A 25,273-nucleotide genomic window follows, 5' to 3' on the forward strand; every position below is an offset into this window, starting at 1 on the left:
ATATTTGATTTATCAGGGTTATGTATATAAATTTATAAATCCATTCACCATAAACAGCAGTTTGAAATAAAGGTTTATCACAGAGCCACAGAATTGTTACAGTGCAGAAGTTAGGTCCGTTGTGTCTGTACTGACTCTCTGAATGACCAATTCCCTTACTGTCACTCTCCCGCCTTCTCCCCAAAACCCTGCACTTTCCTCCTCTTAAATAACAGTCTAATTCCCTTTTCAATACCGTGATTAAACCTGCCTCCACCACACTCTCTGGCAGTGCATTCCAGACCTTAACCACTTGCTGCATGAGAAAGCTTTTTCTCATATCACTTTTGCTTCTTTTACAAATTAATTTCAATCTATGCCTCTTTGTTCTTGATCCATTCACAAGTGGGAACAGTTTCTCCCTGTCTACTCTGTCCAGACCCCTCATAATATTGAATATCTCGATCAAATCTCCTCTCAGCCTCCTCCAAGGAGAACTGTCCCAAATTCTGCAATCATTTTACTTAACTGAAGTTCCTCATCAATGGAATCATTCTCATGAATCTTCTCTGCATCCTCTCTAATGCCTTCACATCCTTCCCGAAGTATGGTGCCCAGTACTAGATGTAATACTCCTATTGAGGTCATACCAGTATTTTATACAGGTTTAGCATAACTTCCTTGCTTTTGCCCCTATTGATAAAGCCCATGTTGCCTTATGCTTTATTGACCACTCTCTCAACTTGCCCTGCCACGTTCAATGATTTATAGATATCTACACACAACTCCCTCTGCTCCCTGCAATTTTGTATCCAGGGACAAAATTTTATGGTCCCCCGCTGGCAGGTTTGCAGATGGGTCGATCAATAAAGTTCCCGAATGGCCTTTTTGCTGACCTCCTACCTACCCCACCTCTCTGTAACTCTACACTGGATGGGCAAGGCCGAGGGTGACCCCCACCCTCACCGCAGTTGAGGCCCTTCCCGGTCTCTCTATCAAGATCCCACACCCTTCTCCCCACACCTCTGAGCTTCACTGCCCCTACCTGCCATGAGACCACTCCCCCAAACACCAACACCCCCCCCCCCACCCCCCGCACTTACCTCGCCCTGCATTCTGAGACTTAGAATCTGTGGACTGCTTGTAGTCCCAATCCTGGCCACGGCTGCCATGTCTGCTGTTGGGACTATAGAGCAGCCAGCTAATTAGATTGACCAGCAGCTCTTTGATGCAGGACTTCTGTGTGAGTGAGGGGCAGGAGTCCCATCTCCAGAGAATTAATGCTCTTTGGAGCATTAAATGGCTGTGAGACTGCTGTGATTGTGGAGGATAGATTCCCCGCCAACTCTTTGGGTGGCAGGGGTGGGAAACCCCATCATCCTAAAATCATGCCCATGTTGCTACTGTCCCTTTTATCCATGAGCTCTAACGTTGCTCACAAGACTGCTGTATAGGATTTTATCAAATGCCTTTTGAAAGTCCATGTACACCCTCATCAAACCTGCCTGGTCCCTCATCTAAAAACCCAGATAAGTTAGTTAAACATGATTTGCCCTTAACAAATCCATGCTGGCTTTCCTTAATTAACCCGCATTTGCCGAAGTGATTATTTTTTTTTTTCTGAATTATCATTTCTAGAAGCTTCCCCACTACTGAGGCTAAACTGACTAGCCTGCAGTTGCTGGGCTGATCTTTGCACCCTTTTTTAAACAAGGGTGTTACATTTGCAATTATCCAGTCCAAGCTTTAGTTTATCCTTTCCTGAAGGAAAACATATGGTGAGCAAAATCCCTTTCCTCATTGCTGCTGAAGGAGGTACTAATGAGGCCTTGTGCCTCTCTTTTGGGGTGTGACATGCAGCCGGCTGTTTCCTCTCCAGTTTGCATGGCACCCAACCTGGTAGGAGGATATAGAGTAAAGAGTTTGCATCAGAAGCATACATGATGCTGATGTAATAATGAAGTCAGATCACGTGAGTGAGACGTAAGAGCAACCTGGAAGGAGGAGAAGCTCCAATCTCGTGTAGAGGTCCAACTGTGTAAATATTTGCTGTAAATAAAGAGTAACGGTTTCAAGAAACTACAGAGTCGAGCAGCATACTTTGGGAGAACAGACAATCCCCAAAACCGCAATCTAAACCCCAACCACACAACGAAACACACGGCGGGGTGGGTGAGCTCAGACTGCATGAGAAGGTTGTGAATGCATGCTATCCTGATGCCAACAGCCCAACTGGCCGATGTGATGCCAGGATACCAAATACCATGCAGGTCCAGGCAATGAATTCATCAATTACTAATCAACCAACAAGCATTAAGTCGTACGATGGGCCCCGAACTGTCATTCCTTAAAGGACCAGGCATTAAAATTATGAGTAACATAGTTTTAAAGAACTTCTACTAATGTTAAGTGTCTAGATGGACTATGATATGTTTTTAGGTGTGCTGTGAACAGTTTCTGGATTTGCCAGAATTGTTGCTGCAGCCTCACAAGGATGATAGAGGAGTGTGTGACCTGTTCACACAAAGGCTGCCACAATTATGGGGCGCCAGTGCCGGTGCCTCTGGGTCAGCAGGCAGATAGGGAGATGGAGCAAAAGCTGTGGGAGAGGGCAAACTCCATGTGATGCCCTCTTCCAACTTGGAATCGGACTTCCCACGCTCCCTGACAGTGATAGGACACTGTAGGGAAGGTTTCATGAAAAGGTATTAATGCCTATAATGTTTTTGGGAATTATTTTTAAATTAGAATTGTAGTGGGGTCTGTGTCTATGTGTGTGTCTGATTTGGATTAAAGTCAGCTAGTCTGGGTGCTTTCATGTACAGTAGTTTGAGATGTTAATTGGGTAAGCAATAAGTAAGGATAGAAGCTAAAGTATAAATTTGCATTTGTTGAATAAAGCATTCAAGAGTGGGAGTAAAATCTTGCACCTAGCTTGGAGATGCCAAGCAATGTGTTTATATTACTAATAAAATTAGTGGGATGAAAATGTTATTGTCAGAAGATATAACGTTAAAAGCCTAGGATACCCTGGAAAATTTACACTCAATGGAAAAGCAAGGTAAAAGAGAAAGGAGAATTACCTGGAAAAACTCAGCATGTCTGGCAGCATCGGCGGAGAAGAAAAGAGTTGACATTTCAAGTCCTCATAACCCTGCAACAGAACAGAGTAATATTAGAAGAGGGGTGAAATATAAGTTGGTTTAAGGTCGGGGGGTGGGGTGGGGGGGGGGTGGAGAGAGAAGTGGGGGTGGGGCTGCGGTTGTAGGGACAAGCAAGCAGTGATAGGAGCAGATAATCAAAAAATGTCACAGACAAAAGAACAAAGAGGTGTTGAAGGTGTTCTTTTGTCTGTGACATCTTTTGATTATCTGCTCCCATCACTGCTTGCTTGTCCCTACAACAGCACCACCTGCCCCCACTTCTCTATCCACGCTCCCCCCACCACCCCCACCCCCCCCCCCCCAACCCCCGACCTTAAACCAACTTATATTTCACCCCTCTTCTAATATTACTCAGTTCTGCTGAAGGGTCATGAGGACTCGAAACTTCAACTCTTTTCTTCTCCGCCGATGCTGCCAGACCTGCTGAGATTTTCCAGGTAATTCTGTTTTTGTTTTGGATTTCCAGCATCCGCAGTTTTTTGTTTTTATAAAGAAACAGGAGTTTTGTGTGTGTGTGTGAGTCAGAGGCATTTGAAATCTAACCAGCCTGTAAGCCTACAACTGTGTCTGCCAAGGAACCAAACTGCAAGGAACCTCATTTTGAATTTGTAAGGTCAAATGTTCTTTGCCTGATGTCTGTTTAAAGTATATGGGTTATTGTTGCCTTGATGAAGATTTACCTGGGGGTGATTAATTTGGGAATTTGTTTAAAAGTTTTTATGGTAGCAATTTGTAGACATGTGCATGTGTTTAATTTGTTGTTAAATTAATAAACGTTTAAATTAGTTTTATATTAAAAATAACCTCCTGAGGCTCGGTGGTCTTATTCCTGAATTCAGAGCTGCATCTCAGGCATACCAACTGAAAATATAAGTTATGACAGTTGTTCGCGTTTCCCTCTGGGATTTAAACAACTCAAGCCTTTACCGACTGCTGTGTCTTAACAGAAGGTCAGCCAATGCTTCCAACACCTTGGAAGACAGCTGGTACCCTTAGAACTGCAACACAGTAAGTAGTCAATGCCTTTAGGGAGAGGAAGGAGAAATTGATGTGAAAAAGTACAGATATTTAAATGACCACTTTCAGATCTCTGTGGTATTATACATAAATTGGATTTAATATTCATCTTCTGAGGGCTTTGGAAACTTTTAGGTACAATACTTGTTTCACTGGATATGAGTTAAATGAAGTAGCTATCAAGAAAAGAAGCACAATGACAACATAAATTCAATGGGGGTAAGTTTTATGCATTGGAAAAAAGATTCATTTCGTGGTGTAGAACAAGCTGGGAAAGAGGCAAAAAAATCTCAAAATGCCGGTCAACTTAACACTAGTCATGCCTAGTCAGTGATGAGCAGAGCTCAACAAAGCAAATAGGATGCTCAGCTATTTGGCTAAATCAATGGAGTATAATTTCAAGGGTGTCATGCTGAAGCTGTATAGTGGTCAGGCAATAATTTGAACACTGCAATCAGTTCTACTCAATGAAGAATAGGATTCAGTGCAGCAAAAAGCTGCAAGACATCCCTGGTGTCGGACAACTGAGCCAGGAGGAAAGGTTAGAAGGTTTAGGCCTCGACTCAGAAGAAGATGATTGATAAGGAATCTTTTAAGAAGTATGTAAGATACAAAGTAAAATAGAAAGCTTTAGTCCTGAGTGCTGTTTCAAGTTTAAGACAAGGGAACAGAGGAACAAACGGATAGAAAACAAGTTAAGGACTTTTGTCAGGAGGCAGTTTTCACAGATAGAGTGATTAATAGCAAGAAAGATCTTCTAAGCTGGACTGTCAGGGTAAAAATTCTCGAATCATTTAAAGCACAATTAGTTTATGTGACAGGATCATTAGTTTACTTTGTAGAATGAGTTATTTGGATGGAATGGTTTCCCTTATCTGCATTTTTTTGATTCTGTTTATTTTTAATGATGCAATGAATGAAGGCATTTTATTCACCATTTAATTATCAAGATTGTGCAAATGTGGCAACATTTGTCAGTACATTGTCTAGTTAGTAATCTAATCAGTGGGCTCTCCTCCTGATGGACTTTTTCTGCCAAACAGCCACAAACTTGTCAACACAATCTGAATTGCAAAACGGAAATATGCTGATTTCATGACTCCAAAGCGTAAGCTTGTTCAGAATTAAACCAGTGCTGTTGTGGCAAATTTTGAGGATCAGGAGCTCTAAGAAAATGTGCTGGGAATATAATTTCAAAATCTACTGTTGCATTGTTTTCCTATGTATTAATCATACGTGTCCCCAAATGTCAGTAAACTATGCTATTTAAGTGAAAAATATTAGTGCCGATAGGTAGTAGGCATTTTATTTTGAACTGTGTGGTATTTTGTGGTCTTTAGCGTAGCACGAATTTCATCATGCAACATTTTACAGGTCGAGTATCTGTTATCCAAAATTTCTTGGGGCTAATCACATTACTGATTTCGGATAATTCTGGTTTTTGGATACGGCATTTGGACTAAGCCTACTTACATTGTAATAGCCTAAGCCTAGGCTGGCTACAGTCTAAAGTCAATAAAATGGTAAGCTGTATCACTGAATAATAAATGCAGGATACCTGTAATGAGTTCCCACTCTGGCACCATCTTAGATTCTGCTTGTAGGAGGGGGCTCAGAGTGTCGATGTACTCTGCTGGGAGGAATTCTTGAATAATTCTTCCAGCTTCATCTGTCTCATCAACATTGGTTTCGGTTTCATAAGTTTGTCTTTTATTTTATGGATTGTCATTATTTCTTGCTCATTTCTAAATGCACATTGCTCGAGTGCATTTCTCAACCCATCACACATCTTAATAATATTGTCAATCGGCACTTTATCGGATTCACCATGTCATCCTCGTGTGGCAATAAATATTAAATAGGAGACAATAAATAAATCTTAAATAGGAGAAAGGCTCAGCGCTTTCACCTCTGGTGGACTCGTGCACCAACTTTTCATTGAATAGCTAAAAGCAATTCCGCCAATAGTACTATTTTACTCTGTGATGTCATTATGAGCAATGGAGTAAGCAATGGCCAGGGGCAGAGATACTTAGCAAACAGTTATTAAAGACAGTGATTAAAAAAGCCTCACCTTCTCCTCCATGCTTTGCCTCCATCCATTCCATGCAGTTTACATTTTCAACTCTTCTCCTTTTTCATCCAAATCCTCACACAGTTCGGCATTGGTGACAACATGCTTGGGGCCATTTTCCACTTAGGTGCCTGATTTACTCCAGAAGAAAGCACTGCCCTGTTAGGGTTAATGTAAAAAATCATGTAGGGTTGCAGTTAATTTGAGTGGCTGAAGATCTGGGATTTAAATAAGGAAACGTCAGGGAATGACTTGTCTTCAATGTTAAGACAGCCTTGACATCGAGGCTACATTTGACCAAGTGTGGCATCAGGGGTCCCTAGCAAAACTAGAGTCAATGGGAATCAAGGGGAAAACACTCTGCAGGATGGAGTCATAGCTAGCACAAAGGAAGATGATTGTGGCTGTTGGAGGTCAATTACCTCAGTTCCAGCACATCACTATAGGAGCACCATAGGGTAGTGTCCTAGGCCCAACCATCTTCAGCTGCTTCATCACTGACCTTCCTTCCATCATAAGGTCAGAAGTGGGGATGTTCGTAGATGATTGCACAATGTTCAGCCACAATCGTGACTCCTCAGGTACAGAAGTAGTTCACTGTCCAAAGGCAGAAAGACCTGGACAACATCCAAGCTTGGGCTGACAAGTGACAAGTAACATTCCCGCCACACAATGACTATCTCCAATAAGAGAAAATCTAAACATCACACCTTGACATTCAATGGCACTGCTGAATCCCCCACTATCAACATCCTGGGGTTACCATTAACCAGAAACTGAACTGGACTAACCATATAAATACTGTGGCTACAAGAGCAGGTCAGAAGCTAAAAATTCAGTGGCGAGTAACTCACCTCCTGACTCCCCAAAGCCAGTTCACCATCTACAAGGCACAAGTCAGGGGTGTGATGGAATACTCTCCACTTGTCTGGATGAATGCAGCTCCAACAATACTCAAGAAGCTTGACACCATCCAGGACAAAGCAGCCCACTTGACTGGCACCCCATCCACAAATGTTCATTCCCTCCACCACCAACGCACAGTAGCAGCAGTGTGTGCCATCTACAAAACGCACTGCAGGAACTCACCAAGGCTCCTTAGATAGCACCGTCCAAACAGAGGACCACTACCACCTAGAAGGACAAGAGCAACAGATAGATGGGTACACCACCACCTGGAAGTTCCCCTCCATGCCTCTCACCATCCTGACTTGGAAATATATCGCTGTTCCTTCACTGTCGCTGGGTAAAAATCCTGGAACTCCCTTCCTAACAGCACTGTGGGTGTACCTATACCACATGGACTGCAGCAGCTCAAGAAGGCAGCATACCACCACCTTCTCAAGGGCAACTAGGGATGGGCAATAAATGCTGGCCTAGCCAGCGAAGCCCATGTCCCATGAATGAATGAAAACAAAACATTCCCTCCACCATCAACGCACAGTGGCAGCAGTTTGTACCACCTACAAAATGCACTGCAGGAACTCACCAAGCCTCCTTAGAAAGCACTTTCCAAACCCACGACCGCTACCATCTAGAGTGACAAAAGGCAGCAGATAAATGGAAACACCACCACCTGGAAGCTCCCTTCCAAGCCACTCACAATCCTGACTTGGAAATATATCTCTGTTCCTTCACTGTCGCTGGGTCAAAATCCTGGAATTCCCTCCCTAACAGCACTGTGAGTGTACCTGCACCACATGGACTGCAGCGGTTCAAGAAGGCCGCTCACCACCACCTTCTCAAGAGCAATTGGAGATGGGCAATAAACACTGGCCTAGCCAATGATGCCCAAATCCTGTGAATGAAGTAAAACCTTTAACATTCCTCACACTCAATTCACAACTGCAAATGCACTGCGAGGAAGCTCAAACTGACCTAGTTACAGTGTCCATCTTACGTTGGTGAAAAATTGTCAGTCGAATGAGCCAATTCATAACACAGACAACAGCAGAGCTTTGATTGTACATTTCTAATCTCTGACGCTGTGCTTTTTAAATGCATGCTGTTGAAAATGTTGTTTTACCCTATGATGTACAGGTTTTTGCCGGCACTGTGTCTGTCTTCTTGCGTGGCCATCTTACATTGGCAGGAGATACAGTGCCTACCGACCTAAGCAAAGCTTTTGCTTACCTGCCCCCATATCTCCTTATGTAGCTCAGTGTCAATTGTTACTTTGTAACATTTCAGTGAAGTGCCTTGGAAAGTTTTATTATGTTAAAGATGCAATATAAACACACAAATTATTGTCACTGACTTGGACATATATCATTGTTCCTTCATCAATAAGACATGGTAACTCAAAGCATGAAGCAGCTTGATGGACACATTGCTCCCATTCTGCCATGAGAAAAATTCAAAAACATTGCCTTTCACAAAGATGGTGGCTGCAGGTCTATCTGCTGCACATTGCCCCCTGTAAAGATGGCCGCCATTAACCCGGGTCAAGAACTGGGAGAAAGCTGCAGTCCCGCTCAGTGCAAATGGGAGGACAGTCCCCTGGGTACCAGTAAGTTTTTTGGGGGTTTGCGGCTTGCACAACATGTTTTTGAAGCCTTCCTGTCCACCTGCCGGAACCATCGCTCCCTCTACCCTGCCTTTTGCTCCCTTATCAATTTGGATCCGAGAAAGAAGCGTTTCTCCATCGCCATTACCCACATTGTGCATGCTTCACTCCCTGCCCGGCCCTGCCCCTCATTCACTCTGATTGGTTGGATGACCAGCCACTTCCACTTGTTCCTCTAGGCCGTCCCCCTCTTCCTATTGGTCCAAAGCTGTCAATCACCTGGGCATTGTGAGCTGTCAGGTGAGAGGTCAATGTTGGGTGTTAGGGTTTAGAAAACCCGAGTGCAGCCCCACAAACCTGAGGACCATAAGACATAGGAGCAGAAATTAGGCCATTCGGCCCATCGAGTCTGCCCCGCCAGCTGATAAGTTTCTCAACCCCATTCTCCCGCTTTCTCCCTGTAACCTTTGATCCCCTTACCAATCAAGAACCTATCTATCTCGGTCTTAAATACGCTCAATGACCTGGCCTCCACAGCCTTCTGTGGCAATGAATTCCATAGATTCACCACTCTCTGGGTGAATCTCTCTCATCTCTGTTCTAAAAAGACTTCCCTTTAGTCTGAGGCTGTGCCCTCGGGTCCTAGTCTCTCCTACTAATGGAAACATCTTCCCCATGTCCACTCTATCCAGACCTTTCAGTATTCTGTAAATTTCAATCAGATCCCCCCTCATCCTTCTAAACTCCATCGAGTATAGACCCAGAGTCCTCAAACGTTCCTCATATGTTAAGCCTTTCATTCCTGGGATCATTCTCGTGAACCTCTTCTGGACCCTCTCCAGGGCCAGCACATCCTTCCTGAGATACGGGGCCCAAAATTGCTCACAATATTCTAAATGTGGTCTGACCAGAGCCTTATAAAGCCTCAGCAGCACATCCCTGCTTTTATATTCTAGTCCTCTTGAAATAAATGCCAACATTGCATTTGCCTTCCTAACTACCGACTCAACCTCCAAGTTAACCTTAAGAGAATCCTGGACTAGGACTCCCAAGTCCCTTTGTACTTCAGATTTCTGAATTCTCTTCCCATTTGGAAAATAGTCTATGCCTCTATTCTTCCTCAGAACCGAGTGTTCTCCATTCTCACTATCTGCCACTTCTGGCTTCTCTCTGGCATCACTAGTGTGTTCTTTGTGATGGTCACTGGATGGAAGAGGAGGTGGTGGAATGGCGCTCTGGCGTGCTCTGGCAGCACTACACTACTGAATTAAATTATCATTAATAAGAACTTTTGAGTAACAAAGTCATGAGTTCATGTAAACACTGATGTTCTCATCAAATTAGCGAATATTATGCCGTCAGCAATCCTGTTCTTAAAATACCCAGCCTTCATCCACTCTAACTTTGCAAACTACCCCTTGCCAATCTTCAATCTCAGTTTCCTTTTCAAAATCCTTGAACATGCAACCACGTCCTAAAGCTATGCCGCTTTTCTAGCAACTAAAAGTTTGAATCTTTCAAATCAGTTTTCCTCCACTGCCACAATGCTAAAATGATCTTAAAGTAATAAATAATATCCTATGTGATAGTACCCATTGTGCAATGTCCCTCCTCATCCTTCTTGAGCTACCTGGACCTTTTGACATGGTTGACCACTCTATTCCCAGCAAACTGGGACTCGCCTTGTCTTGTTTTAGTCTTATCTACCAGTCGTAGCTAAAGAATGGATTGTCTTTCTGCTTCTTCATCAATACCTGTGGAGTTTCCAAAGGAACTATCCTTGGTCCCCTCATAATTCTCCCCCACATGCCCCACCTTGGTGATATCACCCGAAAACTCAATGCCAGGTACTGTATGTACATTGCCGGCAGCCAGCTCTACCTCACTGCCATCTCTCCCAATGAACAGAAATTTCCTCCAAGTAGTCATTGAGAAGACTGCAACCATTGCCTTCCGCCTTCACCACAAACACTGTTCCCTGCTCACTGATTCCGTCTGCGTCCCTGGCTATCAATAAGACCGCCTACTTCTACCTCCTCTGTAATATCATCCATGTATGTCACTGCCTCAGCCAATCTGTTGCAGAATTCCTCATCCATTCCTTTTATTATCTCCTGGCTCAACTAATCAAATGGTTTCCTGGTTGGTTTGTAGTCATCTGCCCATGATAAATTTGAACACATCTAAAATTCTGCTTCCTGTTTCTTAACACGCACCAAGTCCGTTTCAGTCATCAACACCGTGCCTGCTGCCCTACATTGGTTCCCTCAATTTTAAAATTCTCATCCTTGTTTTCAAATCCCTCTATTGTCTTGCCCCTCCCTACCTCTGAAACCTCCTCCAGCTCTACAAACCTCCACGATATCTGCAATCCTCCAATTCTTGCCTATTGTCCATCCTGGTTTTCTTCACCCTTCCGTTGGTGGCTATGTCTTCAACTGTCATGATCCAAAGCTCTGGAGTTCCCTTCCTGAACCTACCTGCCATTCTGCCGCTCCCCCTGCCATTAAAACACTCCTTAAATTCTACATTTTTGACTAAGCTTTCAGTCACTTATCTAGATGTCTCCTTCCTTGGCTCATGTCAGTACTTTATATCCTCCGTACACTCTTGTGAAGCTCCTTGGAATGCAACATTATGTTAAAGGTGCTATTTAAATGTAAGCAATTGTTGTAGTGATGTTCATGATATGCTAACCAAATGCACCGCCCTAGTGAATCATGCACTATGCCACTGGACTGCCTCTGGGAGAAAGACGGTGCTGATACTCACAACAAGACAATATAATGGGCATAGATCATAATCTCGGTACAACAAGATATCCTGCTGCTGTTAGTCAGATAAATGATTAGGCTGCTAATGATCCATATCTCTTCTTCTCAAGATGTTTTTTCTCTGTTAAGTTAGTGGAATTTTCCAACATGGAGTTGATCAGACCCATTTTCAATTCATGAAATTTAAGGCTTTGTGATCTCATGGAATCTTTTTGAGCCTCTGGGAAGCCTTGAGGATAAATGACTTGTGAATATTAAAGCTCACAACTGTACTTAATTTGCAGCTACTCAAATCCTGATTTCTTTCTTTTGCTTTTTTTCAATTCCTGTAGAATTACTTTGTCTCTGCCTGTAAGGCCCCTAAGCAATAAAATGTGGCACATTTATTGCACTTCAGCTGCTGTAAAACTTGATCTCCACTCTTCATCCAACATTATGGGGCTGGTCAACATGACAGCAATAAAATAAGTGTGGAGAAATGGGCCTTAAAGTAGCTTTATGACAAAATCAATAACTTTGAAGGAGTGCTAAAATAATGGAATCAAAAAGCTTATTTTGATAATGTGTTTTAGATCCCAGTATTAGGGGTAATTCTCATTCAGTTATGTTGTCACCTTATGAAATCATAAATATACATCACTGCATGGCAATTATTCTCAAATCAATATGCCAATAATGGAGTTTACTTATGTAGTTATTAAATAATTTGGAATTGCTGGGGTGTCTGATGGTGGGTTATTTATTGGTGCTGTCCCGTGTTGGCAGTAAAAAGATGATGTTTGACTCTATTCTGAAGGAGGTACTACAGATTGACATCAAGAAACAAATGACTTCCAGGGAGTGTCAACTTCTATATCCTCCAGACCTCACGCAATCTGTTCATATTACAGCACCCAAAGATGGGTGGCACGCTACCACTAGGCATGCTTGTAATTCAGTGTTGTTATTCAGAAACTTTCCAGCAGACTCAGCTGGTCTTAGTAAGAGCTGCTCTTTAATAACTTACTAGCTTATTCCTAATGCATTGGGAGTTTAAATCGTGGACATTTAGACTTGTAGCCCTCACTATATGATGAGCAGATGGATAAGTTCTCAATGGGTGGATTGTAACAAAAGAAAATTATACTTCAGAGATTGGAGAGGTTTGATTTTAGAGCAGAAAACAACAATTTGCAGGCCAAACAACAACATAGATCCTGATTTAATGCTAAGGATCCGCATAAAACAGCGTGTTTTGGTCAGAAAAGACAAACAAGGAGCAAGATGGGGCAATCCAGTTTTACGTGGCTGCTTGTTTTTCTCAAGGTCTCGAGTGTAATAGAAAGAACCTGCATTGCTAGCAATAGAAGAGTTTCAATCAGGTGGCATCAGACTGCTGACATAGGCCTGAATTTTTTGTGCAGGTTCCTCTATCTGCACTGAAGTGCCAGCAGAGGCCTGAATCTGGAAGTCCCACCCATGAAACTGGCCTCTGCCATTTCCGTAGGGGTTGAATGGAGGTGAGTTCTAAATTGCACATCTGTGGTTCCTGGAGGCAGCTGCCAATATAAGTCAGCAGCTGCCTCGACTTGTTTGTGTAGGTGTCTCAAATCTGAAGTTTGAAGATTAGACCAGGAAAGAGCAAGTCAGGACCTTGTGGATTCATTTGGGTAGCCACGGTACCCTTTTGGAGTGGTAGGGGACCCCTTTGGGCATGATCCAGGGGCACAACTGAGAGAGATCAGGTTCCTTTGCTGAAGGTAAGGTACCCTTTTGGAAAAGTAAGGTATCCCTTTGGGAGAGTTCAGGTGCCCTTTGGGGTTGTTAAAATTAGACATTAATGCATGTAAAATGTGCATAAACCCATTGGAACTGTCAAGCTGTCAAAGAACTGTCAAAGCTGTCAAAGAACTGTTAAGCTGTCAAAGAAATGTCAAGCTCTCAAAGAGCTATCAAAGAACTGCCAAAACTATCAAAGCTGCCAAGAGAATTAAGTTTGCTGCACTTTAAATCTGAAAAAAGTGTAGAATTACAAAAAAAAAGGTGCTGGCTCTTTCACTCTGCTGACATAAGCCTGAGGATTATCATTGTAGGATTTGTGCTGCATAACTGACTTTATAACCTAACATTATCACAGTGGAATGCCTGTTAAGTGAGCAGTATGACTGCCACCCCCAAGTGGTTGTAGAATGGAGATGTTTATTTTCATAAGAGACTAAGTACTTAAGTGAAATCTTTGTTTTCATAAGGGATTAGTTGAAGGAATTTCAATGTATTGAATGGTTCTTTTATCAATGAGAGCTTTTTTCGTAAAAAACGTGACATCATCAATTGACACAACTTTATGTCAGCACGGCTCCTGAGGTTTGCCCATAGCGGATACCCGGTGAGTTGGCATGGTGGGTGTAAGGGAAAGAGTCATGGAAAGGTGGCTTTGGTTGGCAAGAGTTGGCACTAAGTTAGCATAGAGGGTATGAGGGGCCATGGGGAGTGGGTAGAAGGGCATGGGGGGCATAAGGGTTATGAGGGGCTGTGGAGGGTTGGTACATAGAGCATAGGGTGACATGGAGGGTATGAAGATTCATGAGATGTGGGAGATTAGAGGGTATGGGGGTCTGTTGGGGTTGTTTCAGGGACATAGGTTAGAAAGGAGTGTTTGGGGATCCATGATTGGTGTGGGTGGGAGCATGAGATGACATGGGCTGGCATGGCTGGGACATGCTGGGGGGTGAGGGCTGGAGGGCTGATTTTTGGTGTTTTTTGCAATCTTCCGCACAGTGCCAGTGCACAGAGTCAGGCCTTCCAGCCAACCTGTCTCTACACCTGGCAGCCTCCACACTTGTTCCAGGTTTGATGGGTCCAACTTCTAATCCAGCCTGCACCCCACCACCACCCCCCACCAAAAAACATCCCAATTTCTGGGCCTTTTTTTCCCAGGCCAGTTCATTGGAGTTGAGAAACGTCCCAAATCTGCGCATCTGATCCAGGTCCGACAATCCAGGCCTTACTATCTTATTCAGATCCACAGCTAAATCAGGTTACATATTGTTGTTTGGTCTGCCAGTTGGAGTGGTTTTCTACTTCAAAATCAAACCGCTCCAATCTACGAAGTGGGATTTTCCCTTGTCATGATCGACCCATTGAAAATTCATCCATCAGGTCATCATATGTTGAGGGCCCATCATGCTACAAGCCTCCTTAGGCAGCAATTTCCAAACCCACAACCACTATCACCTAGAAGGACAAGAGCAGCAGACACATGGGAACACCACTGCCTGGAATTTCCCCTCCAAGTCACTCACTATTCTGACTTGGAAATATATCACCATTCCTTCACTGTCACTAGGTCAAAATCCTGGAACTCCCTTCCTAACAGCACTGTGGGTAGAGCTACACCACGTGGACTGCAGAAGTTCAAGAAGGCAGTTCACCACCACCTTCTCAAGGGCAATCAGGGATGGGCAATAAATGCTACATAGTCAGCGAAGCCCACATCCCATGAACAAATAAAAAACAGTCTAAGTTACGACAATATTTGTTCACAATGCACTAGGGATAAGTTAGTAAGTTTTAAATATGAAGAGCAGCTCTTACCAAAATCAACTGGCACTGGCTGAAAGTTTCTGAATAACAACCCTGAATTGCAAGCACGTCTAGTAGTAGCGTGCCACCCATCTTTGGGTGCTGATGTAAGAAATTATGAGCTGAATATTTAGGCCTTGATAAGGGTGGCACAGAGATAGTTGAGTACGTAAATTAATGCCACCAGCTGGCAGGCTGACAAGCAGTCGGTAGCCAATTGAAAATGTTTAAGGCCTATTCAGCACAATTGTCAGAGGGCAACTGAAATTTTCCAGTCAGTCTCCAGCTTGTTTAAGGCATCGGGTAGGATTACTGATGCCTGGAGGTGACTTACCAGTGGAAGACCAAGGGAAACAGAGCTCCGGTCAGACTTAGAAGCCCTCCCCGCCTGCCTGGCTTCAGTTGCATCAACAGACTAGTAGTGGGGCTGCTGAAGACATTTTTTATTTAAGGCTTTAAGGAGTTAGAGAGACGGCTCCTCCAATTTGGTGATGCCTCTCCCTCAATGAGCTGAATGGCAGTCTGCTGCTTCTTCTGTGGAGGAGAGCCACAATTTGGCCCTCCCACTTCAAGAGATTTCCCACCATCCTTAATTGAATGATGAGGCCACCCTCTGACCATTAATTGGTGAATTTTGGTGAAAACACGCTGCTAGTGGCTGTTCCCCCCACAGTGTGGGCTTCTGACACCCATCTGAGCCTCGCAGCAGAGTCCTGAAGTTCGCAGGGAAAATTTTACATTATAAATTTGATAATGTGGAGGAAGGTGTTTTAAACCAGGTTGTGCAAATGAGTGTTTTCCAAGGCTATGGTTTCAGGATATCTTCATAACATATTAATTGTTTAAAAATGTAATGTGTTCTTGACATTATAGTTAATGTTTTTTTTCTGAGTGATTTCCCTGTGCTGGGCTAATATGGTGAAGGCTGCTGCCACACTGATGTATTTCAGGGTTTATTGCGAAATGATGATGCGTATTTTGAATATGAATTGCAAGGCTTCCCTGACTAATTGACAAATCTTCATGGAATTATCAGCTCACCTCTCAAAATGCCGCATTTTAAAAATGAAATATGCATGCTACACCTTCATCCCAGTCTCTTGGTTATGTCTTTATATAGTATTGTTAAATCTGGACTGGCGGCTCAGATGCTTTACCTATGGATGAATGGTTAGCTCAGAGTAAGCTACATGAACTAACATTAACTGAATAGTTGAGATAATTTTTGAAACCAAAATATGCACCACAATGGTCCTGAACACAAATACATTCTTTCTTTTCAATTTGGTATTTTCAAACTACGCAAGTTAATTCTAAATTGTTTTTGGAGCCTTTGAAGAATTTTACAAGGGGCTTAATGTTCCCAGCTGATTGGAGATGGGCTGGGAGGTGGGAGGGCTGTCAGTGTGATGGGGATAGATGCAGGAGGAGAGCTTAATGTCTTTCCACCAACATGGTATATTGCCAGTTAGCAGTGGTGCTGCTGAGCTACCGGTCCTCTGATTGGGGGAAATTAGATGGTGGCCTCGGCAGTGACCTGCTAATTGGCCACTGCCACCTCCCACTTTTGGCCTTGGCAGCAGCACTTGCAGCTCCCCTGACAGGTTCAGCCCAATATGTTTGCCATTGCAGTAACTTGCTACTATATATGGTGCATTCTGCGTTGTTGTGTGATGATTCTCACACTGTAGGAGGAACTGGTGGTAAATCTTTGAAAGCTTTCAAATTGCACTTAAAAGCCTTGTTTTTTGTTATTATCAAAACTGAATCTTACAGAGCATGTTTTAAAATTAGGTCACAGCGTTAATTTCTGCTTGCTTAGTCAATATCAACACTTGCAATGGATTGGTTCTTGATAAGTGAAACTGGAACACCAGCCCAACACCATCAACTAGAAAGAAAAGGTGACTTCAGTAATTCCTGCCAATTATGTTTCCTTTTGTGCACACCATTTCCTTGAGAATGCAGGGGAAGCTTGTGAAGGTCCTTGAAGTAACAGTAAATGATTTCCCACAAGCCTCTCTAAGGAGAATTTAGCATTTGGATTGATTGGAAAGTTTCAATGAAGTATATTAAATTTTGACAGGTAGTTATTTCATCTTTAGTTATTTCATCTACTCCACCCCTGAGGGCACTGACTCAGGCTAGTTTGATGGTTGGGCATCATAGATGAACTATTCCCATCTGTACATTTTTCAGAGGAAGATCGCAATTAGGAGGAGAAATACTGCCTGACTTTTTCTCCCTCTACAGTTCAGCGATGCTGGGGCATATTGTAGATTCCCAACTACTACACCTACAGAGCTAATTTAACATAGGCTGGATATTAAACTTTCTGGTTTGCATGATGCAGATCCAAGTTGGGCAGCGAATGTACTAATGACTCTTTGCTTCTGGCATATTTTTGCTACATTTTTATCTGAGATTCACACTGAAGAAAACATTGGTAAGCACCCGTATGGAAGTTACTGCTGCTTGTCCTCCATAACAAATAGTTATGAAATTCATTCCTTATCTTCCTCAATATTAGAACACAAATCAGTGCAATTTTGTTCACATTGGTAACAAACATTTTCTTTTCCTTTTGTTCTTGTTTACAGGTTCTCCCCGCAGCCCTATCAATAAAACCACCCTCACACTGATAAGTGTGATCGGTTGTGTAATTGGGTTGGTTTATGGCTCCCACTTGACCTGTCCTTTGTCTGTCAAAGTTGTTCTTCATGTCCCAGAACATCTCATTGCAGATGGTGAGTACAGAAAATCTATTGTTGATTCAATGCATTATAAGATGATATGTAGGACAGCCATGTTGCATTGGTTATGGAACCACAGACTGGACTTTCTCAGTCCCATGGAGATGGGCTTGGAGGTGGGGGAGCCGGGAAAATAGCGGGGAGCCATGTGAGGATTGCTTTCCCAGGGGCAGGATGAGAACTGAGTTGCTGCTCACTCCATAAGGGCAGGCAGCTGATCGATCAAATTAAGACCCCAACGCCGGAGCCATTTTGAACTGCTGCTGGCTTTGTTATCAATGCTGAAGCATCACCTACTGCGCACCCCCCCCCCTTACTCCCGCTGCACCCCCCCCAACCACGTGCTGTAACCGCCCATACAATCATAGCGGCCGCCGAGACTAAGGGGCCATTGGGTTCCAAGACACCATGCCCTAATGATCGAGCTACAAAGATGCAGCTCTCTCAGTGAAGAAGCCAGCAGAGGGGCTTCCACTCCACCCGATGTCCCGATCAGCTTCAGAAGTATTCAATGCAGCCCCTCTTTGTTGGTTAGTAAGGGGCCCTCCATGTTGAGACACCCTTGTGGACCCCACTTCCCCTCAGCAGCATCCGGCTGTCCTTCCCATTGGGTTGCCAAGGGGAAGGAGCTGCTGGCCCTCTGATTGGGCATCAAGAACTCACACGCTGTCCTTAATAGGAAGGCGAATGCGAAGGTGACCAATTAGGTTTTCGTCACCGGATTCTGTGCCAGCAAGTGTGGATTTGGGACCCTATTTGTTCCTGACCTCGAGGTCCTGGGCATGTGGGAAATCCAGTCCCATGTCCCAGTATGATTTGGCACTTAGGGGAGGTAAGTGGAGAAAGTTCTTTGGGGAAGTAAGTTTTGTTAATGTAAGAAAATTACATTGAGGTGCAAACATTTATTTATATTTGGGATGGAAAACTGGACTACCCAGTGTTTGTTTATTCAATGGGTATTAACTAATTTTAGAACTATTTAAGAGGCATACAGTAATTAAATCAGCAAATTAATTTTTTACACTGAATATAAGGGTAGGAGGAATCAAAATCCCTGGCTGCCTCTGGCATTCATTGCCTCATACAAAAACTTAGAATGTTGAATGATGGCACATCCGCAGTGATAGACAGCAAGATTCCAACTTGAGAGCTTGACTTCGATGCTTTTGTATCAATAATAAAGGCATATTTGTGTACAATGGGGAACAATGAATCAGATTTGGGATCACTAGGAGCTGAAATCCTGGGATCTGGGGGCATTAGTGTGCAAGAGGTCAACAATTGGGAGCATTGAGGCAATTCTTTATTCAGGGAAGGAGTGGAAATGTGGTTTAGAGATTTATGAGCAATAAATATAGTTTCCAGGAACTGAGAGTATTGGGGAGGGTGGGTGAGTCTGAGGAGAGTCTTGGGTTCAGCAGGTCTGATGGGGGGTTTCTGGAGCACTAAGGTTTCTGGAATGAGAAGTATTGGCTGGGGGGCAAGATCTGACAGTTTTATGTGACGGGGGAGACCAGAAGTTTGTGATCCAAACTGCTGTTGGCTCCTTTTGAATTATTAGGGCACAATCCCTCACATGTTCTCATCATCAGTCTCCTTCCCCAAACCCTTGTTCATCCTCAAGTATCCCTAGTTCCACATCTCTAGTTGACTCCTATCTTTCCACTATTGTCTTAAATCATTTAAATTAAAAATTCTGCTTCTTTAATAAAGGCACAGGTGATCTGAGGAAATGTGATTTCTTGGTTGGAGCAAAACAACCAAGAGGAAATAGTACCCTGGGAAATTCCTCTCCAACCCCCCTCACACAATCAAAACTATCCTTGAAGATCACGTGGACCAAGTGTTATTTATAAAAATACTTACCTTCCATATGATGTGATCTCTAACACAGTCAAGAAATGATCTAGTTCCATCTTGGAGGCATGCACCCACCATACCTGCCAGCAATGTATTCCAGAGGTTCTGGGAAAAGAATAACCAATTAACATCCAGTCTCCTACTAGTTTAAACTCTTGCCCTTTGATCTTTTTAATCTTTTAAATTGTTATAACCTCTCAGTAGGCACAATTGTTTTACCGTTATGGGTAGAAATTCATCTCAGGCTGCAATGAAACTGAACACCAGACACCAGATGTATAACAGGTGCCAATACTGCCCATTTTGGAACACCGCTTGATTTGAATTTCTACCCCTTTAGGAGATCATAAATGCTGCTATTATTGCATTGATATAAGTTCATCATGTTATTGAAATAAAAACTTTGAAAATTAAATCTTCAATTTCTTGTCAAGTCCTTGGGGAAAAGTTACTATCAAATCCTCACAGGATGAGTAGACTCATCCTTCTGTCGATTAATTTCTGTTGATGCACAGACATATACTAGTAAACTCTGCAGACAATCATTATGCACAGATCTGACTGAAATTCCCTTGCCTGTAGTGAAGTAGAATTACCCAGTCAAAGCCCAGGCTTTTGAGATGGACTGAAGTTTGAAGCAAACAATTTATTGAAGGTATTAAACACACACAGGAGAAAATTCAGCGAATTGAAGTAACTGTGTTGTTTTGAAATATATCACCTTGCAATTTTTCTATTTGAGTTAAAGTCTTATTTTAGGCACTAATAATTACTGTGAACAAAGTGGCAGTTTTTAAAAACATTTTGAATGATTTGGTTGGTTCATGAACAAAACAAAATGATGAAAGTTATGTCAGAAAACTAAAAAGTTGACATACAATTTATAATGGCAAATGTTAGCAGAAGTTGGACCAAAAATATGAAAGTAATGTTTATGTTATGTTGTGTGGTTACATAATAATTTTAGTGAGATATAGATACTCTGGGAAAAAATGATAGATGCAGTTATTATAAAGGCTTCTTTAGATAGAAAACTGAACAAAGTTAGCTTGACAACTTGTTGCAGAATTTTAGGCAGAAAAGATTAGAAAGCTGGAGATTTTCGCTGGAGTCAAATGTCACTTAACTAAGATATCAAATATATACAGTATAATTGTAGGGGTAAGAGACATCGGCATCTGGGATATTGTAGCAATTATTGGATTAGAAGGGAAATTAGCACAGAAATTTTGGTTTCCCCCGGCAGTCCTGGCAAACCAACAATGTACATGAAGAAACAAAAACAAAAATACTTGGAAAAACATATATTTCACCTCTCTTCTATTTTTACTTAGTTCTGTTGAAGGGTCATTCAGACTCGAAACGTTAACTGTGCTGCTCTGCATAGATGCTGCCTGACCTGCTGAGTTTTTCCAGGTATTTTTATTTTTGTTTTGGATTTCCAGCATCTGCAGTTTTTTGCTTTTATCTCAATGTACATGAAGACTATGGATGTGAAATTGGGTTTGTTAGCACCTGGCTTTGGAGCACTATGAGGCCTTTGAAGATCCAAAGCAGGATTTGCAGCACATATCTGATGCAAAGTGCACAGGACCTAATGCTGGTGAAGACATTAGCACCTCACGTCTGCCAGAAGTAGGCAGAGCAGGCAGATCCTGACAGAAGTCAGCATGCATCATTCATTTGACACCAACACTACTAGTTTGGAGCTCAACAATTCAGCCGACACTCTCTCTTTAACCTTATTACAGCTGAGCATGCATTAAGGTTATGATGCATACCCGACCAGTGGTATATAAAGTGTTTAAAAGGAGTCCACCAAAAGTAGCCAGTGGAAAAAAAAAGCTGAATACAAATACACCAATCAGAATCTGAGTCGGAACAAGGAAAACAAAATGTCTTGTCAACTAAATGATGCCGACCAATAAAAGTGACTCAGGGTTGGGAGCTCTTTGTGCTCGCATAAGCATTGGCTGTAGTGTGGAGAGAAAGAGAGAAAAATAAAGAAAGCCAGTCTATGCACAGGGCAGCAGTGGCAGTTGGCGTTTAGAATCAGAACACAGGGGAGGAGAGGAGGATGATAGGGCGAGGCAATACAATATTCAGTCTTTGTCTAGTGAATAGCCCTGAGAATCAACGCCAGAGAGGCAGAGAAACTGTGGCTTAAATTTCATCCCATTTTCCCAGTGTCGTAATCATGCATGCCAAATGGATTGGAAAATTATCATTACGTCCACGCTGGCTTTGTGCTTCAGAGTTCTCCCTAGCTCACTGTGTGCATGTGGTTTCAAACTCCACTCCTTCCCTTTCTCTGCTCTTCAATTATCTTCATTTTTTTTCCGCTTGCATGATGTCTTGATAATTTCATGGGGCTTCTAGGAATTATCACACTGCCTAAATTATACATTTTAGTGGTTGTAACATTTGTAATCGCAACCAGCTTCTGAATCTCTTTGGGAAAACTAGATAAATCAGGACTTTGCTAGCATTTATGAATTTTGTAGCAATATAAACTGGAACCTGATAATTTAATACTATATGTTAAAAGCTAATTTCTTAATCCCAAACCATCCCATTGGCAGTGTGTTATCAATAATGCAACTACTGCATTCTTTTATTTGTTCATGGTATGTTGGCATTGCTGGCTAGCATTTATTACCCATTCTTACCTGCCCTTGTTCACTGCTGAGGGTCTGGAGTTACAGGTAAGCCAGACTCCCTTCCCTAAAGGACATTAGTGAACCAAACAGGTAATGGTTTTGTGGTCATCATTAGACTTTACTGAATTCAAATTTCACCATCTGCTATGGTGGGATTTTAACTCTAGTCCTGCCAGAGCATTGTCCTGAGTCTCTGGAATTATAGCCCAGTGACAACACCACTATGCCACAACCTTTGTCCTGCTTTATAAAATCCTTATTTTTATGTTGCTTTTAAGGCAGTTAGTAGCAAGGGTTGGACCTGTAATGAGTGGTTACAGCCTTTATATCCATTGAAATCCCAAAGTTGAAAAGTGTTTATCTATCTTTGGAGTCAGTTGGATGGAATTGTTGGGATGGTTTTGGCCCCAGTGATGGGCCAGAAAGCTAGAGGCAACCCCGCTTGGCTGTTTGGAAAACGCCAGCCAGATTTTATGACAATCTAGCAACAGATTAGCTGCCAGCCCTTTAAGAGAAGAGACCCTGCATCAAAGAGCTCTGCTGACCAGTCAGAGGGCCGGCAGCTCTTCAGTCCCAGCAGTGCCCCGAGGAGTGGTAGCCACTGCTGACACAAAACCCAAATGTAAGAATCATCGATGGACAATGGCCTTGCAGCAAGGTAAATGGTATTGGTGGTTGCCAGGGCCAGTCAGGTAGGCCCTGGCAATGGAAGTGGGGGTGGGGTGCTGGCTGGTAAGGGTGGAAGGGAATGTTGCTGCAGAGCTGGTCATTGCTGCCAAGGGACTCATCGAGGCCACAGAGTACCTGCTCAGCAGGGCCAATCCCCCAAATCCATAGGGTTCAATAGGCGGTCTCCCCACGTGATGGAGGACTCACCTGCCCTGGTAAAATGCCAGTGTCAGTGGGAAGAAGCCCTTTATTGGCCATTGAGGTGGCTCAATTGGCCTCTGGGTGGGTAGGCTGTTCTCTATCTTGAATGCCGCTATCAAAATGTCATGGCGATACGATGGTGATAGGCACTCCAGTCCCGTATTCCCTTCCATTTTTTCATGCACCCCCCCAGTGGCTCCCTGCCCTCACCTGCAGGCACCGTGAAATTCAACCCTGTATATGCATGTACCATTTGAGTGGATACTAGTCAAGACAGGATTGTGAGATGAAGCTTGCAACAGTGATGTGTGGTAGGACATATGAGGTATGAGTCCTGATTGACAGAGAATTGTTGGGTAGTGAGTGATGGGGATATGATGTATGATGAATTGATGAGCGTCCGAAAGTAGTGGTTGGCAGATTATAGCATGTGAAGGTGCATTCACTGACTTTGACCATTCATTTAAGGTCATTGAACTTCTTGCAGTATTGCATCTAGGGGCTTGGGGCTATGCTCTTGGTACTGACCTGCACGAACACCCTGTGCCCACTGCCTGTTGAGTGTGTATTTGGAGGGTCTCCTGGCTCCCTTTTCTTGTGGACGTTTCTCTTACTTTCCATCTACTGCATCAAAGTCTCCACCAAGTGGCCAAAAATCTCTTCCGTGCCACGCCATTCTGTAGTTTGCCAGTTTGTATTCACTTCCTGCATGACTGCCAGAACCTACTCAAGCCACAGTGCCCCTCCCCTTTAAGAGGTGCGGGCTAGCTTTAAGAACCTCCAGGAACTTATGATATCGACAGGCTGTTTGAATATGCAAACTGGAGCTCCAAGCTTGTTGAAGGGCTCCAATTGTAATTTCTGTGGAGAAACAGGCAGGACATACACAGTGCATTAAGTCTTAGTTTCTCCTGGCATTGAACAGCCCAACCAATGCCCCCTACAGGGACCAACAGAGAACTTCCTGGGGAAAAAAAAAGCTTTTCGTTTACTTTTTAACATTCTTGCAGGATCAAGTGGTGCAGTAATGCTGTAAGCTCCTTCCCAAAAAATACCCGCTCACAGCCAACTCCTTTCTTACAACCCATCATGTCCAGAATTTGCTCCCCACATCCCTAACCACCAATATGCTTTACTGAAAGGGTATTACTGAGTGGTGAAACTTAAAATGGTTTGTGACCCCCAATACCATATTGGGCGGGCACTGCGGGCACACTGCCAATATTGTAGCATGCAAGTAGAAAAATATGTTCATATTTATCTCACTCACTGAGAAACAACTAGTAAGGATGTTTTATACTGTAAGATGGCATTTAATGAGATACTTTTCCCTGGAGGAGACACTGCACATTTTTGAGAGAGGCTTTCTGTCATTGATACTGTAACCTAGTGACACCATACATACCATGTGAATTGGCAGGACACAGACTCAGTAACATGGTTGTTTGCTGAGGTTGAAATGCAGCGAAAGCAAAGATGGATTAATGCTGGATGAGCTGAAATTGCTCATCTTCTTTCCTAGCGACACCTGTTTTCCATTCCCCGCAAAATTGGGAGTGAAACTGTTAACTAATTTATTTTGAAAATATGTTGCCCCTTGTTACAGCTTTGATGATGAATTGCAAGACAAAAAATGTTTTCCATTGGGGTAAATCAAAACAACAAATTAGAAATTGAATCACTTGCTCAACTGGAATTTTTCAAAGGTTAGGGCAGTTACTTTCTGTCAGAGTGCTGTTCAACATGGATTTTGTTGCAATTTCTATGCTAACTAGTTCATTATTGAAAAAAGACTGCCTAGGACCACAGGCTTGACTGGACAGGAAATACCATCCCAACAATATCCTTACGGCGTTAAACAATATATTATAATGAATTTGCAAATTTGCAGCTCAGATGTATACTTCATGCTCTCTAAGAGAAAATTGAACTTCTCTCTTCAGATGTTTAAATAAATAACTACAAAGAAAGCAGGATACAATTCTCAAGAATATCTACACAAGCATAAAATAAACACACCGAAAAAAATCTTGTCTTTGTTTTGGATTTTAAAAT

General features: G+C 42.9%; 1 protein-coding gene across 1 annotated transcript in view; it reads left to right on the plus strand.

Moving 5' to 3' along the window:
- astn1 (astrotactin 1) overlaps nucleotides 1–25,273 on the plus strand; it is a 2,752,121-nt gene that overhangs the window by 1,080,682 nt on the left and 1,646,166 nt on the right. The window contains exon 8 of the mRNA XM_041207794.1: nucleotides 17,676–17,822. Coding sequence (XP_041063728.1) covers nucleotides 17,676–17,822 — 147 coding nt within the window. The remainder of the gene's footprint in view (nucleotides 1–17,675; nucleotides 17,823–25,273) is intronic.

This window comes from Carcharodon carcharias, chromosome 16 (assembly GCF_017639515.1).
Source record: "Carcharodon carcharias isolate sCarCar2 chromosome 16, sCarCar2.pri, whole genome shotgun sequence".
In the NCBI taxonomy this organism is placed as follows: Eukaryota; Metazoa; Chordata; class Chondrichthyes; order Lamniformes; family Lamnidae; genus Carcharodon; species Carcharodon carcharias.